Consider the following 15,693-nt stretch of genomic DNA (forward strand, 5'->3'; position numbering starts at 1 on the left):
GAAAGAGGGCATCCTTACCCCATGATCATGTGAAACAAAAAAATCAAGGATTACTTAATGGAGAGATTCTACTGAGAGTTAAAAAAAAGAGGTGATGAGATTTTAAACTGATGCAGAAGTTAGCTACATAAATCCTGAAACATTCCTATCATTCACACAGCATTCAGGCTGCATAATTTAACATTGCCAGTAAAACAGAAATTCAGCAACAGGAATATACAAAAGTTTATAGAAATAGAAAATAATCTATTTTCAAACTTCAGTTTTGTCTTAATACTTTAACATTCTATACTCTGTACAGTATTAACTTATAATATTGTAATTATTCCCACAAAACACTGCAGGTAACATAGAATGAGTATTTGTGCACATACATTTGCCATTTTAAAAACAAATAAAATCCAAACTCTCATAATCTGTAGAGTCTACCTTCACCTAGATTTACTTACATCATCAAAAAGGTATGCATTTAGTGATCCTGTTTCATCAACCAGTGTAAACTTCATAATAAAAACATACTGGAGCAGTTCAATACCTAAAACTGAAAAAAAAAAAATTGATATTTCTCTGAGAGGATATGCAAGGCAAACTATAACAACTGGAGCTGACAATATCCCGTTTTTAATAGCAACTGACTTTAAATACTGTCATTAGAAGTATAAATTAACAGACCAAAACACAGAGGCTCTGCTGTCTGACAGCAAAATGTCATTTCTCTCTTGGGGTCACACTGCAATTTTCCTAGAAACACTTTAATAGATGAGCCTATAAAAACACAAAGATTTTTAAGTACTTATTCCCATGCTAGTGAACAAAAAAGCTAATATTTGCTTAGATCTTAGATCCAACCTTAGTAGGACCCTCCTTTCCTGCGTTCTTTTATCCATGGAAAGGAGAGGTGCTCTTAATTCAGTGGTAATAAGAATTCCACCTGAAAATTATCTTCTGAGGAAACCAGTTTATTTGATATGATGTAAAAAAAAGCTACCAGGCTTGTTCAGAAAAAAACTTTGCTGGCAGTTCTGCAAGTATTCCTGCTCTGCATCAGTATTTTCTGGGTACACCATTAAACTGGTAGTCATTATATCTTCAATTGATCTCATAGACTTGCAGGTTTATAATTTAGCCTCAAAATACAGCTGATAGAAGAAAAATATGCATAAAATAGTGTAACTGTAAGGAAGCATTAATTAATATTGTTTTCATTTTGAGAATTAACTCTCAAGCTCTGCCAGTTAAATATTACTTTGCAATTATTTAACAGGATACAATTATGAAAGTTTATTTAAGAAAATCACTGCATTGCTCAAATAGTTTTATTCTTTTAGAAAGTGTTTACTAAACTTATATATCGCTAAATATTCCAACTTAATATGTTAGAACATGAATTGATGAACATGCAAATATTCTTTTTTCTTAATGCATTGTAAAGTTTTAAACTCCATTTCCATAATTTTAACACGTTGACTGCATATAGTACACAAGGAACACATGAAGCACAGAATACACATAATTGTTGTGGAACAATTCCTTTCATTTGAGTATTATTTCTTGCAGACTCTCTGGAACATGACGTTTACAGAAGATAAAAGTCTAACTTGCATGAGTCATTACATAAGACTGTCTTTAGTTCAGGTCAGAAAAACACTATCTACAAAAGCAGAAGCAAGATTAACTTCAAGGACTGCAAGTACATACAGTTTAAAGGTAACATCTACAATGAAAAATTCCTGACATCTGCACTAAGCTAAGTGTTACTACTGATACAAATGGCAGAAGAAACTAGTCAACACATAAAATCTTTTAATTCATGCTGCAATAGCTCCAAAAGTAACTATGTTATTTCAACTGGTGTAATGTGAATGAATTTTACAGCACCATATTCAACATGACCATAATTACATACTTTCTGTACAGAACTGCAACCCAGAACTGCAAATCAAACCATTTCCCACCAACACTTCAGAATCAAGGCACAAAAGTATTTCAGGACAATATCACATCAGCTAACCTTGTGCTATTTCAGTTGATTCCCATGATGGTTGCTGTTCTGCTGCAATGGAACTTAGATTCTTCATAGGCTTTGGAGTTGAACACTGCTTGCACCTAGCATTTAAAACAAGATGTTGAGACTAACCAAACCATGATGTATTTGTATTAGAAGTGTTCTGCACAGAAAAAAAAACAAAACTCTGATTTTCTTACACTGTGGAAGTACAGAAGTATTTCTATTGCTGCTTGAAGTAACTATTTTACCAGACACACCAGCTTTAGAGCACAACAAACCCTTAATGCTGTTTTTGAACTATCCATGAGGAGAAATAAATCTGGAAAAGACTACTTCAGGAACTAAACAGAATTAAATTAGAATTAAATTAGACAGGAATTAAACGGTACATCAAGACTGAGAGAGCTGGGGTTGTTCAGCCTGGAAAACAGAGGGCTCTGCGCAGACCCTACTGTGGCTTCTCCATATATAAAAGGAGCTTATGAGAAAGACGGAGAGACTTTTAACCAGGGCCTGTAGTGAAGAACAAGGAGAAACATATTTAAACTGAAAGAGGATAGATGTAGATTGCGCAGAAAGAAGAAACACTTCACAAAGAAGGAGCTGAGGCACTGGAACAGGCTGCCCAGAAAATCTGTGAATTCCCTATACCTGAAAGTGTCCAAGATGAGACTGGATGGAGCTGAGCAACCTGGTGCAGCGCAAGGTGTCTGTGCCCAAGGCAGGGGGTTGGATTGATGATCATGAGAGGTCCCTTTCAACCCAAACCATTCTATGATTCTAAGATCACTACACTGCTAAACATATGTTCATATGCTTTGTAAAAGTAGTAATGAATCTGAACTTGTAGCACACTCTAAACCCATTACAGAGTTACAGGAGAAATCTGGCTTTGCCTATGTTGAGAATATTAACTAAGAGCTGCTAAAACAATCTATTTTATTCCTGGTGTATTTACATCAATTATTATAAAATTACATGTGACACAGTAAGCTAATGCTGCAAGTGGGTGGAAATATTGAAGAACTGTTTTCAAAGTTGCTCCCATTTACCTCAAGGAACGAAATTACAGAACAAAACTATTTTTCCCAAATTAAGCTTCTCTATTAGTATATTACAGTTAGAGCTTGAAATAAACATTTATTATCTTTTAGAATTATATGCAAAGCATGTTATAAGAATCAATAAAACTACTTCTGCTTAAGTGATAAAGTTAAGTCACTTTTTTCCTTTAAAAAACCCACTCAAACTCCAATAAACTAACTTAACTGTGAATTTTGCTTTTTATATGCAGTGTTTCTGTGTTTATTTTTATATATAAATGAATATACATGCAATGCACACACATATAATTCATTCCACCATAGAGAATCTTTTCTAGACTTTGCTAAGTATATGCCGCTGATAAAAATGTGCATGAAACATAGCTCTGAAATGCCAGTATATTTGTGAGGTTCTTTCTTAAATATCTTATAAACCATTTACTTTTATAGTCCAACCATTTGCAAAGAGAACAAGGTCTGAAGGTGAGTTGTGTATAGCTGGGGAAATATATGGATATGGATTATGAAAGTACAAGCAGAAATACTCTGTATTGGTGAAGATCCTGTCCCAGAAGGAGTACCCATATACTGCCTTTATTTAAAAAAAGCAATATCTGTAAAGGTCAAAACTATATATGACAGAGAGAAACAATTATCTGTATTTATTTTATGGATGGCCCCTTATGGGAAACTTCAGGGTTCACAGGAAACATGGAATATTTCTGCACAGAAATGTTTTTACTGCCTGCAGAACTAGCATAGTGCTCCACTGCAGGTTGCTTTGCCTGAACTGCTGAGAGAGAGGACTCAGGAGCTTGCACAAAGGAGATTGGTATTTCTGAGCTCAGTAGCTGCATGCTGCTGGGCACTGGGGCAACACACTGCTGACAGCTCTCACTGACAGGAACATGGCATTGCATGGCAGATCACACAGACCAGACCTAGGTGTGGGTACTGTACTCCACAGCTTTGGAACTGTGGAATTCAGAAACCTGGTGAAGTCATCTCTACAGTGAATGACAGCCACCAATAGGTAAGGCACTTTCCAGTGCTGGGGATCACAGTAAGTTACAAATGGTAACTTTGGCTGTCCAAAATCCCTTACTGCTTCCAAACCTCAAGCTTTTCCAACACTAAGAGAGAGAAGGAGTTGTAGATTGACATGCTATTTAAATATTATCTGTTATGTTGTATATACATATATATATATATATACACACACATATACATATACATATTTATATATATAACCCTTCACCATACAGTTTTAAAACAACATATGTTTTGACTTCAGTCTAAATGAGACCAGAAAATAGACAAGAAGAGGTATTAAGGTACTTTGCACTCCACAGGCGTTTCCATTTCTACAGCACACTGCCCTGCCCACACACCACAGACAAGACTGAAACTGGAGTGCTGTGTAAGATTTATAGATCAAGAGCCAAACTGCAGTCAGTCTTTTGATACCAGGTATGAGATGATATGGCATTTCATCCCTGATGTCAGTACTGGGGATCATGCTATGTATTTTACAGAGAATCTTTGGGTGAATTATCCCTTCAAGCACTGCAGTGTGGATTACTGAAGAAATGCTATCTATTACTGCAACTAGTGAAAGATCAACACATACTTTTCACCTACCCATAATATTTTACATTCCCTTTTAGAAGAAAAGGAGCTGAAAGATCCAGTAATTCAAGATCATCCTCTGTGGATCTCACAGGAATAACACACTTGAATCTTTTTGTAAGCTTCCAGATTTCTTTTAGTGTTCCACCTATTAAAAACCAAAAAAACATGGTTTCTTAAACAGTAGTCAGAAATAAATTGAACAACTTACTCAGCTGATTTCAGGGCCTTCAATAATAATTGATATCCACTACCAAAAACTCAAAAAAGAGTCCAATACCTTCTCACTTTTACTCAACAGCAGACTCAATTAAGAACCAGACATTTATCAAAGCAGATGCCTTAATATCTTCCTCATAGCTAACACTGTAACCAACAGGTTGTACTTAGTTAACACCACTTTCATTTAATTACTCCTATGATTTTACTAGCCATTGCCTTAGAAAAAAAAATCAAAGCAACCAAACTGACCTTTTATATGCACATATCCATACACAGACCTACTCATTTGCTGACACTTTAATATCTGAAAATAGATTTACCGAGTTGTATTGCTCAGCTGTTCTAGGAAAATAGAGAAGAAATAGATTTTTTTTTTTCCCAGAAAGAAAAGGTTAGATTGAAGTTAGTTGGGAACATAGTTGGGAACAGAAATAAAGCAGATATCAGAACTAATTTATTATAGAAGAAAGCAGAAAACAGAAGGGGTTTTGTCATTGACCCTCACACAAAGGACCACCTGACTTACATTCGCTTATTCACATCACTACTTGAGCACAATTGAAGGCTTTGTTTTGAACTCTGAATGGTGCTATATGCAATTTATTTTTTTTATTATATAAAAATTCCTCAATAGTATTCTTGCTAAATTGCTTTGTTTAAAAGTCAGTGGCTATTTCTCTTTCCTGAGGAAATCTGATAAAAACCACACCAAACCAAAAAAAAATAAAACCACTCAGAGAAGCTCTATTAATCTGAAACAACACTGACATCCAGAGGCTGACAAATTTAATTAGAAGCTTGTATTACCAGAAGCCTTTCAAAACTTTCTACATCAATACTAAAAATAGGCTTGTTTAGAAGACTTGCAAGTTTTTAAATCAGAACTGAAAAACAAGTAAGCACAGATAGCAAAAAAACCCCCACCATATTCAGATGTTAATTTTAGCATAATCAATTATAAACAATATTGGCACAGTTTTAAAATAGACAGAAGCAGCTTATAAGACCTTTACCAACTACAATTTTCTGTTTGCACAACAGTAACTTATAGTTCCAGCTCAGTTTTTCTTTTCTTTGAAGATACCTTTATGATCATCACTACTTACACTGAATACAACTTCAACACATCTTTACTTCATAAATACACAGGGTGGACACAGCACTGTATGAATTGGTATATTTGCAATTTACCTTACCTTCTATCATAATCAAGGTGTCTTCAGGATGTTGAAGCATTTCATCACGCTTCACAAAATGGATGGCTATTTTCCTCTGTTTCTGCTCTTGTGCAGTCCATGTTACAGATTCATACCAGGATGTATTGTGTAATTCTGGGTTTGGGGCAGTACCAGCAGAGCCATGTAAAATGAAGTCAAAGTCATCTCTATCTGGAACTTCTTGCCTAAAACCATTTCCAAATTGTGTAAGTAACACTAACAGCTTTTCCATAGGCAATCTACTAACAAGGATGACAGTATTCCAAAAAAATATTAGAATATAGTAATGAGAATCAAAGGACATACAGGAAAAATATCCTCATTGTTTTATAGTTTAAACAATAAGAGCTGTATAGTATATTATGACTTTCCATGTTAATAAATATGTTAAGTAATATGCTAACTTACCTAGGAGCAGAGGCAGCCCAGTGGCTACATCCCACACAAATGAAAATCCATGGAAAACCAAATCTATCAGCTTTATGTGATTTCAGTTGAGCCTTAAAAGGGCCACAAACTGCATACCACATCATTAGAGTGAAAAGACTATATAAACTTATGTAATTTCAAGTTTTATGTTTTAGTTTGTTTGACTTTGCATAAACTGAGGGAGAAAAAAGAGAAAAAGGATAGGACCAGGACAGCTTCACCTAAGTACTGCCAAGGGAAAATCTGCAACTCTGCACCACACAGTTTCTATCCTGTCCTGCTGGAGTGCACCATTCGTGCATTTCCACTTGTCATACACAGAGAAGCAATAATGCAGGCCATCCACATTACACCAATATTACAGAATCAATAAGGTTGTAAAAGGTCTCTGAGAGTATCCAAAGCAGGGCAACAAAGATGGTGAAGTGCCTTGAGGGGAAGCCATGTAAGGAGCAGCTGAGGTCACTTGGTCTGTTCAGCCTGGAGGAGACTGTGGGGAGACCTCATCACAGTCTACAACCTCCTCCTGAGGGGAGAGGAGAGGCAGGCACTGATCTCTTCTCTGTGTTGACCTGTGACAGGACCCAAGAGAATGGCCTGAAGTTGTGTGATTTTCCTGATATTTTTGGATCCAGAAAAGATGCCTTATCTGGAAGACACGCCTTAGTCAAAGGTATTTCATTAATTCATTTGGAAACTATTATACCTCTTTGCATATCCTATTTTAAAACTGTAATAATGAAACACTTAAGATACTTCTATACAACTATGGTATGGAAAAAACTGTACTGCTGCATTTGCAAATAAAGAAGAATTATTTTTTGAAAGCATTCAAAGGATTCTGTAAATGGAACTCATCTGGTGATTGAAAAATTTCCTACTTATTATCAGTGAGTTTCAAATCTTTGCACAAAATTATATAAATTTACATTGAACTTATCTTACACAAAAGTTGAAAACACACTGAAAATCTAGGCATCCCAAAACATACAGAGCAATTCCTAGTTACTTATACTGTGCAAAACACTTACAAAGAGTTGCATTTGGAGCAATGAAGTTTGACAGACTGATGGAGCTTTTGGGGTTTGTAAGTTCTCAGCTTTGCTCTAATGCGATACTGTTGAGGAGCTGCGCTGTTTGTTATGGTTTTCAGTTCTGTGTTACTCAAATCCTGATGATCTGTTAATACTGCAAAGCAATACACAGAGAGATGAAAAAGCATCACACATACTATTAATCACCATAATATCTGTAACACCAGAAATGGCAATCGCAGATATGCACTTCTCCTAATTTCTAACTTTTCTTTCCTTCCCACTGCAGGCTCAGTTTTATCAATAGAACTTGTTATTACAGTCAGTAGAATAAACCACATCTGGTTCTGGGAGCATGGTGTACTTCAGGGTACAGAAACACAACAGGTACAAAAACTAAATGAAAGTAGAATATACAAATATGCTTGTGAATGCAAAAGGCAGGAGAGTAGTAAGGAACTGAAATAAATAAGATTGAAATATTTACATTCCTTCCTTCCTTTTTTATCATACAAAAATGGACATATGGACATATAGAAACAGGTAGGCACATAGATATACAGGTAGATACACACAAAACCAAGAGCTGAACAAATGAAAATCCCAATAATGTATGAAAACAATACAATAACAAATAAACAAAAAAAAGCAGCAAAAGTAAGCAGGAGACATACATTGCATATCAAGAGTTAATATATTAGAGGGGAAGTTAGCATTTACATTAAACAGCAATGCTTATCAAAGTGAACACTTTTGTATACTGTGAATGATCTGCTGACATAAATTGTATTCATCCCCTGTGATCCTTCTGGACAAGAACATAAATACATTATTCTAAGACCAATACAGACTGCCTGGTCCCCCTCTGAACAACCTCTACTACACACAATGAGTGCAGTAAATAGGCATACAATTTTTTCTAAATTTTCATTTATGGACTGGACATGAAGCATTTATTTATTCTTAATTTTTGCATTCTTTTAGAAATGTCTTATGGTTTTTGTTAATAATAGCTGAGAAACAGAGATTTTTAAAAGCTAGAAGCAAAGATACAGACTATGTCAAACCAGCTTTAGAGTTTAATTGCCTTTTACTTACTCTTTGTCTGGGCTAAAAACATAATTCAGAAAATAATATGGGGTCTGTAGAACTGTCTGTAAGGTATCACTGTTCCATGGAAGCGCACCTTACACCTCTGCCACTGACACAACTTTCCATCCAACAGCTTAAGAAGGGCTCCTCAACAGGCAGCTGTTTAGTAGCATTTTCAGTGCCTGTCCCTGCAGAATCTCCCATTAGAGGGAAGCACTTACATAACTCTACTTTGTGATCTAAAATAGTATGATTAAGAACACCATCTGTGTTTAAGAATTTATTCACTAACTCCTACAAAAGTATCTTTCCATGTAATATCAAATGCTTGTGCTGGAAGACAAGAAAGAGTAATATAAATTTCCAGTCTAATAAACTGAAAGAATTCTCTAGGGCTTTGAATGTGAAAGTAGCATTACACACATAGAGAAGCAGTAACTGTGACCTTATCTTGACCATAGATATATATTAGAAGAAAGAGCAAATCAGCTTTCAGTTGCTCTTACCTGTAACATTGCCAAAAGTGCTGTCTATGTCCATTGAACAGCTTTCCATATTCTGACTGTCTGTCAGAGTAACAGATTCTAGAAATCTAACAATAAATGGAGAAATATTTTATAATCTAGAAAAATCTTTTATATATCATCATACGCACACATATATATATGGGATTACACAGACACTTATATGAAACCTATTTATATACATAGGTATAACGTTCAGACATAAATGTTCCAGCAGAGACATAAAACTCAACTGAACCAGAATTTTCAGAAGATGATATTAATGATGCAGGCGAGACACTTTCCAAATCACTTCTGGAACACTAAACACAAAATAGCGCCAAAAGAAATATGTACTACTAGAAACAGAATTCCTGATAATGGAATATGGACTTGGTTACTTAGCCTTTCCTAAGGAAGAAAAAATGTTTATAATGTTTAGAAGCAGGGGCAGATCACTCAGTAGGACTACAAGGATTTTATGCAGGCAGAAAATCAGAAGTGCCAAAATCTGACTAGAAATTAATATGGCTACTGCTGTATGAGACAACAAAAATAGCTTGTCCAAATACATCATCAACAAAAGGAGGGCTAAAGAGAATCTCCATCCTTTATTGGATGTAGGGGCAAACAGTGACAAAAGAAAGGCCAATGCACTTCATGCCTTCCTTACCTTCACCTTAAAAATAAGACCAATTATTCTCTAAGTATCCAGACTCCTGAGCTGGGAGACAGGGATGGGGAGCAGAATGAAGTCTCCATAATCTAAGAGGAAATGGACACTGACCTGCTACCTGCTACACAACTTACACAGGTTTAAGGGGCTGGCTGGGATCCACCCATGGATACTGAGGGAGCTGGCACAAGTGCTCAAAAAGCCACTTTCTATTATTTATCAGCACTCCTGGGTAAGTGAGGAGGTCCCAGTAGGATGCAGATGGTTATCTACAAGAAGGGTCAGAGGGGCTATCCAGGGAACTACAGGCCTGTCAGCCTGAGCTCAGTGCTGGAGGTCATGGAGAAGATGACCCTGTGTGCCATCATGCAGCACATGAAGGACACCCAGGGGATCAGACACAGCCAGCAAGGGTTTATGAGACACATCCTGCTTGACCGACTTCATTTCCTCTTATGACAAACTGACCTGCTTAGTGGATGAGGACACAGCTGTGCATGTAGTTTACCTGCACCTCAGTAAAGCCTTTGACACTGTTTCCCACAGCATTCTCCTGCAGAAACTGGCTGTCATGGCTGGGACAGGTGCACATTTGCTGGGTAAAAAACTGGCTGGATGGCTAGGCCCAGAGAATGGTGGAGATTGGAGTTACCTCCAGCTGGGGACAATTCAAAATGGTGTTCCCCAGGGCTCAGTACTGGGGCCAGTTCAGTTTAGTGTCTATAACAATGATGAGGACAAGGTGACTGAGGGCACAGCACCCTCAGTAAGTTTGCAGGTGACCCCAAGCTGAGCAGGAGTGTAGATCTGTTGGAGTGTAGGTAGGCTCTGCAGAGCACTCTGGACAGGCTGGACTGATGGCCAAGGCCAAGAGTATGAGGCTGAACAAGGTGAAATGCACTTGGGTCACAACAACCCCATGCAGAGCTACAGGCTGGGACAGAGTGGCTGCAAAGTGGCTCAGCCAAAAAGGACCTGGTGAAGGGGCTGGAGCACAAGTCCTGTGAGGAGCAGCTGAGGGAGCTGAGATGGTTTAGCTTGGAGGAGAGGAAGCTCAGGGGGGACCTTAACACTTATCTCTACAACAAGGGGACAGGAAGTTGTGTTGAGGTGGGGTCAGCCTCTTCTCCCAGGCAACAAGTGACAGAAGGAGAGGAAAAGGCTTCAAGTTGTGCCTCGGGAGGCGTACATTAAATATCAAGAAAAATTTCTTCACAGAAAGTGCTGCCAAGCATTGGAAAAAGCAGCTCAGGAAAAAGTCATCATCCCTGGAGGTGTTTTAAAGTCATGCAGATGTGGCACTTAGAGACATGGTTTAGTGGGGCACTTGGACAAGCCTTATATTTGGACTTGATGATCTTAAAGGTGTTTTTCAGCCTAAATGATTCTGATTCCTTATAACACAGTTTAGTAAAGAATGTAAATTATCTGCTTCATTGTGAACATCTTTTAAGTCTCACAACTTTCAAGTAGCACATATGCACAGGTTAAAATGTGCATAATTAGAATTAAGCTAATTAAAACTGAAATCTTGATCCATACTGTATTTTAAATTTGAAAAAAATGCCTTTATTTTCTATCCCTCCAAATACTTCTCATTTTAGTGGTGCTAAAGACATATTCTGTTTTTGAGTTTCTGATTCTTAGAAACATTTACAATTCTAAACTGTACAGCTGCTACATTAGCCTAGAGTTTTCAAGAATGATCTAGAGAAAACCAAACATCTACACATACTACTTACTCTTTTAGTTCCTTAACATCTGGGTTACTTTCTGGCAAGACTCCTATTCCTCGACCATAACAGGTGCCACCATGAAGATGAAATTCCATATGTGAGACATCTTCATTGTCAGCACTTGCTTCTTTTGCATGAATACTGTAAATTCTCAGAAAACTTCCAATCTGAAAGGAAAAGAAAAACCCACTTTGATAACACGAAGTTAGTTATTTACATGGAAAATTCTAGTGCTCTTGAATCTTCTTCCCTGTTTTAACTGAACCACAGAACTGAAGCTGAAGCTGGCAGCGACCTCTGGCGATTACCTCGTTCAACTCTTGTGCCCAAAGCAGAGTAAACTAGAGCAGACTTCTTAGGGCTGTTTCCAGCTGGGTTTTAAGTATGTTCAGGTATGGACACTGCAAAACCTCTCTGTGTGATCTGTTTGTTTTGCTTTATCAGGAAACATTACTGGCAGCAAAGAGTGATTCAGAATCAGAATAAGCCTTCTTAGTAAATCTAATTCTCAAACACACTTCAGAAGACAGACCAAACCAGTCAATACATTCCTTTCCCAAGGGCACAATTTACCTTCTATATTCCCAATACAGCTTGACAGAGACTGACATCATGTGATTTGTCCTGGGAATGATCACATTTAGCAATTGATCTCCTGCTCATCATTGTGCATGGCTTACTATGTTTATATGTACATACCAACATATCTGCTTATCAGATTTCTCCATCATATCTTACACTACAGATAATATAGCACCAGGAAAAAAGACAGTATGTGTTAGAAACGGAAAGATCTTGGCATTTTTCCTATCTCTGTTAGATCTCCTCAGGTTCATGGAGAAGATGCTTCTTGTTTTGCTTAGAATGATTTTGTGTTTTCTGAAAGAGTTTTGTCAAGTTACACAAACAGACTTAGGCTAACTTATACAAGCATCTATTAAAAAGAAAGTTATGGAGTGGTGAACACTGAACACATCTTTATAAGTTTGGTGTTATCTCAAAATACCATTCCCATTATCCCCCAAAGAAAACGCACACACCCAACCAATTAACCAAAACCAAGCCCAATGTTCTAAAGGCAGATAAAATGGAGGCTCAATCACACAGTTACCAAATATTTTTTTTAATATAATCTGAGATCCAGATAATAGCTGTGAAGCTACACATACTCAACAACCTGGTTTTATATTAATTCTAAACATCTTTTAAACAGCCTGATAGAAATGACGAATTATTTTAAATTTACTTCAATTAATATTACAGCAGTCAATTTATTAAGTCATATTTCAGCTTGAGATCAAACTTTAACCAGTGGAAACTGAAAAAGTATTCCTATTTGACTGGATTGGTCATGTCATACTACAACATTTTAAACACATATATATGCGCATAAAAGCAGATGGAGCAGCAACCTGTGTCTAGAATCCTCCTCTGTATCAAGGAACAAACTATGACTACATAATGTTGGTATCAAACTGCTCTTTTGAACAATAATCACACAGAAAAAGGCAGCATATTTTCCAATTAAGGCAGTAGGGACATAAAAAGTGCACTTCAGCCTGCACCTATTTTGCTTCTGGCATGGAGCTCTTACCAGACTTTTAATTGATCTGCTCTGTTAGCAGGCTGCTCATTTTGTTCATTCAAAGCACCACCAGGATAGTTTGTGCATTTAGATGGCAGTTAAGAGGCCTATCCAAAGACATTCTTTTTTTCCTTTGCAGATGCTGATTTCACTGAATTATGAATATTGAGAAAAGCAAAGGACACTCACATCATAAGAATAATCTAATGACTATGACAAATGCTTTTGGAGAAAGTTTCTTAAAAAGTTCTTACCTAAGTTCTGCTTATGGAATAACCTTTATGTAACTAAAACAGTGTCAAACTACTTCCCTACTGCCAAGAAATTTGCTTATAATTTGCATATAAGCAGGAAAAAGTTGATTTTAATTGACAAATTTCTTTTTCTTAAAAGATAGTATATAAAAAATTAGTATTTTCTCTATGTATAAACACAAAAAATTAAATGTGGGAGAGGAGAGCTCAGAAGCCAAGAATATAAAATGCTGTGTCTGCCTTCTAAACTTTTGTGCTGAAATTCACACAAAAGTCAACTGAACTACAAGTTCTAGTACAACATTCACTTTGCAAGACTTATCATCACTAAAAAATAATCTTCTAAACATTTATTGCATCCTTTTTTGAAAATTTTATATTTTATATAACATGCTAAATTTTATACATTCTAATATCACTTTGAACTACAAAAAAGAGATGCATAATAATCAGCATTGCCAAATACTGAAAAGGTCCGTAAGGTTCTGCATGTTAGTGCAGAGATGCCTGGGTGGACAGCATGCTGTTTCCCTGGATTCCTTTGGGAGGCAGCCTTGCTTACTGTTAAAAGTACAAAGCAAATGTGACTGCTACGGATAAAAATGTTACTTTATTTCTGTTTACAGAACGCCTGCAGACCGAGCTCTTTATACACATACACAGCTCTTTGTATTCTGACTCAGAAGAAATGGTGATCTACATTAAAAACCATGATTCACAGAGCCATCACTAAAATCTACAAACCCAGCTCCTCGCTTGACTTCACAGCAGTTCTGTTTATGACCTACCTAATTTAGAGGAAGTTCATTTAAAAGTGAAATAAAAGTGAATAAAAACATTTATTGTAGTAACATAAAATATACAAATACCATATTTTCAATCTAATTCAAATATTACTATTTAAAGAATGCATATTAAGGGGGTACAGAGAATTGAAATGCAGAAGTCATATATGCAGTTCCCTATAACCAGTTAACTAGAACAACCTTTTAGCACAGGAAATTCTCATGATTATTTCAAAACATATAGTGTGCTCACAACCACTCTGGAATTCAGTGAATTCACAATAGCATGTGTCATTGCAGGTAAATATTCATGTTTGTACAAAAAGGCACACAAGAAGCTGTCTTTATCTACAGCAATCACCTAATAAATTCACCTGTATGTATTTTTTTGCCTATACTTATGGTTGATTATATTCTGTGGTATTTCTTTGTCATCATTTTTATTGCATCAACTGTCTAATTTTACTGAGTAAATAGCGCACAACTTTCTCCGAATGACACAAAGCATATATATGGCATTTGGGCACCATCTTGGTCAGTAAGAAATATCAACTTAAATACATTTAAGAGTTTGAAAGACTCAAGAGTGGGTCTTGGGTTTTTTCTTTTTTTTTTTTCCCTTTTCAAAGAGTAAAAACACAGAAGTGGGGAGAATACAACTCACATGTCAAAGGAATGTTACCTAGGTCTGAAAAATATGAAGCTAGATATTGTGGCCATGCAGTGAACTCATTTGAGCTGTATTTTGAAAATGTGACTCTGGCACTAGGAAAGCAAACTTCTTAGTCCAAACTACTATAATGAAAGACACAGCATGACATGGTGGGAGAAACAGCTGAAAATATACAGATTCTACATCTGAAGATATGTAACACAGAGCAAATACTGTGGAACTATGGACTAGGACTCGTATGTATGCTCAAAGTTAATTGTTTTAATTGCACTATCCATAAAATGGATGGCAACACAGAACTGGTGGCATCAAGCCAGAAGAGGAATGCACTGGATCACACACTCAGTGAAAGAGAAAAATAAGGAAATCTCTGGCCAGCTGTGGGCAGCTGGATACCTGCTGATCACTCACTCACCTTGATGCTTACCACCTAAGCAAAATGCCCCAGATGGAAAAACTCATGTCACAGACCTACTCCCAAACTGCACGGCAAAGTCAGTGAGCCTGGAGAAGTTCTGGGAAATTGGCATAAGGCTAAAGAATGTGGAGCAACTGTATTCCAGTCAGTTGTAGGCTGACGTTCCTACAGTTGTGAGAAAGCTTCATCTACTCCAGGTACATTGCCAAGAGGAAGAGGGAACTTCAAGAAAAAGCAGTGAACACCATTTTCTTTGCTTAGCTGTAGGTCTTGCCATGTCCTTATGCCCCAGGCAATAATAATCTGCTTCAGAGATGAGATTTCTGAAAATTCTTTTTGTGTTGCTGAAAAGCCACAGTCTTGCCCAGCAGGAAAGGGAGGCCAGTAAA

The 15,693-nt window shown here is 36.7% G+C and overlaps 1 protein-coding gene across 1 annotated transcript in view; it reads right to left on the reverse strand.

Moving 5' to 3' along the window:
- POT1 (protection of telomeres 1) overlaps positions 1 to 15,693 on the reverse strand; it is a 59,828-nt gene that overhangs the window by 4,646 nt on the left and 39,489 nt on the right. Inside the window, exons 12-18 of the mRNA XM_031056911.1 lie at positions 11,596 to 11,756; positions 9,181 to 9,266; positions 7,580 to 7,778; positions 6,099 to 6,304; positions 4,693 to 4,828; positions 2,012 to 2,106; positions 450 to 541 (exon numbers count right to left, since the gene is read on the reverse strand). Of these exons, the coding sequence (XP_030912771.1) occupies positions 450 to 541; positions 2,012 to 2,106; positions 4,693 to 4,828; positions 6,099 to 6,304; positions 7,580 to 7,778; positions 9,181 to 9,266; positions 11,596 to 11,756 (975 nt within the window). The remainder of the gene's footprint in view (positions 1 to 449; positions 542 to 2,011; positions 2,107 to 4,692; positions 4,829 to 6,098; positions 6,305 to 7,579; positions 7,779 to 9,180; positions 9,267 to 11,595; positions 11,757 to 15,693) is intronic.

Source organism: Geospiza fortis, unplaced genomic scaffold (genome assembly GCF_000277835.1).
Source record: "Geospiza fortis unplaced genomic scaffold, GeoFor_1.0 scaffold195, whole genome shotgun sequence".
Classification (NCBI taxonomy): domain Eukaryota; kingdom Metazoa; phylum Chordata; class Aves; order Passeriformes; family Thraupidae; genus Geospiza; species Geospiza fortis.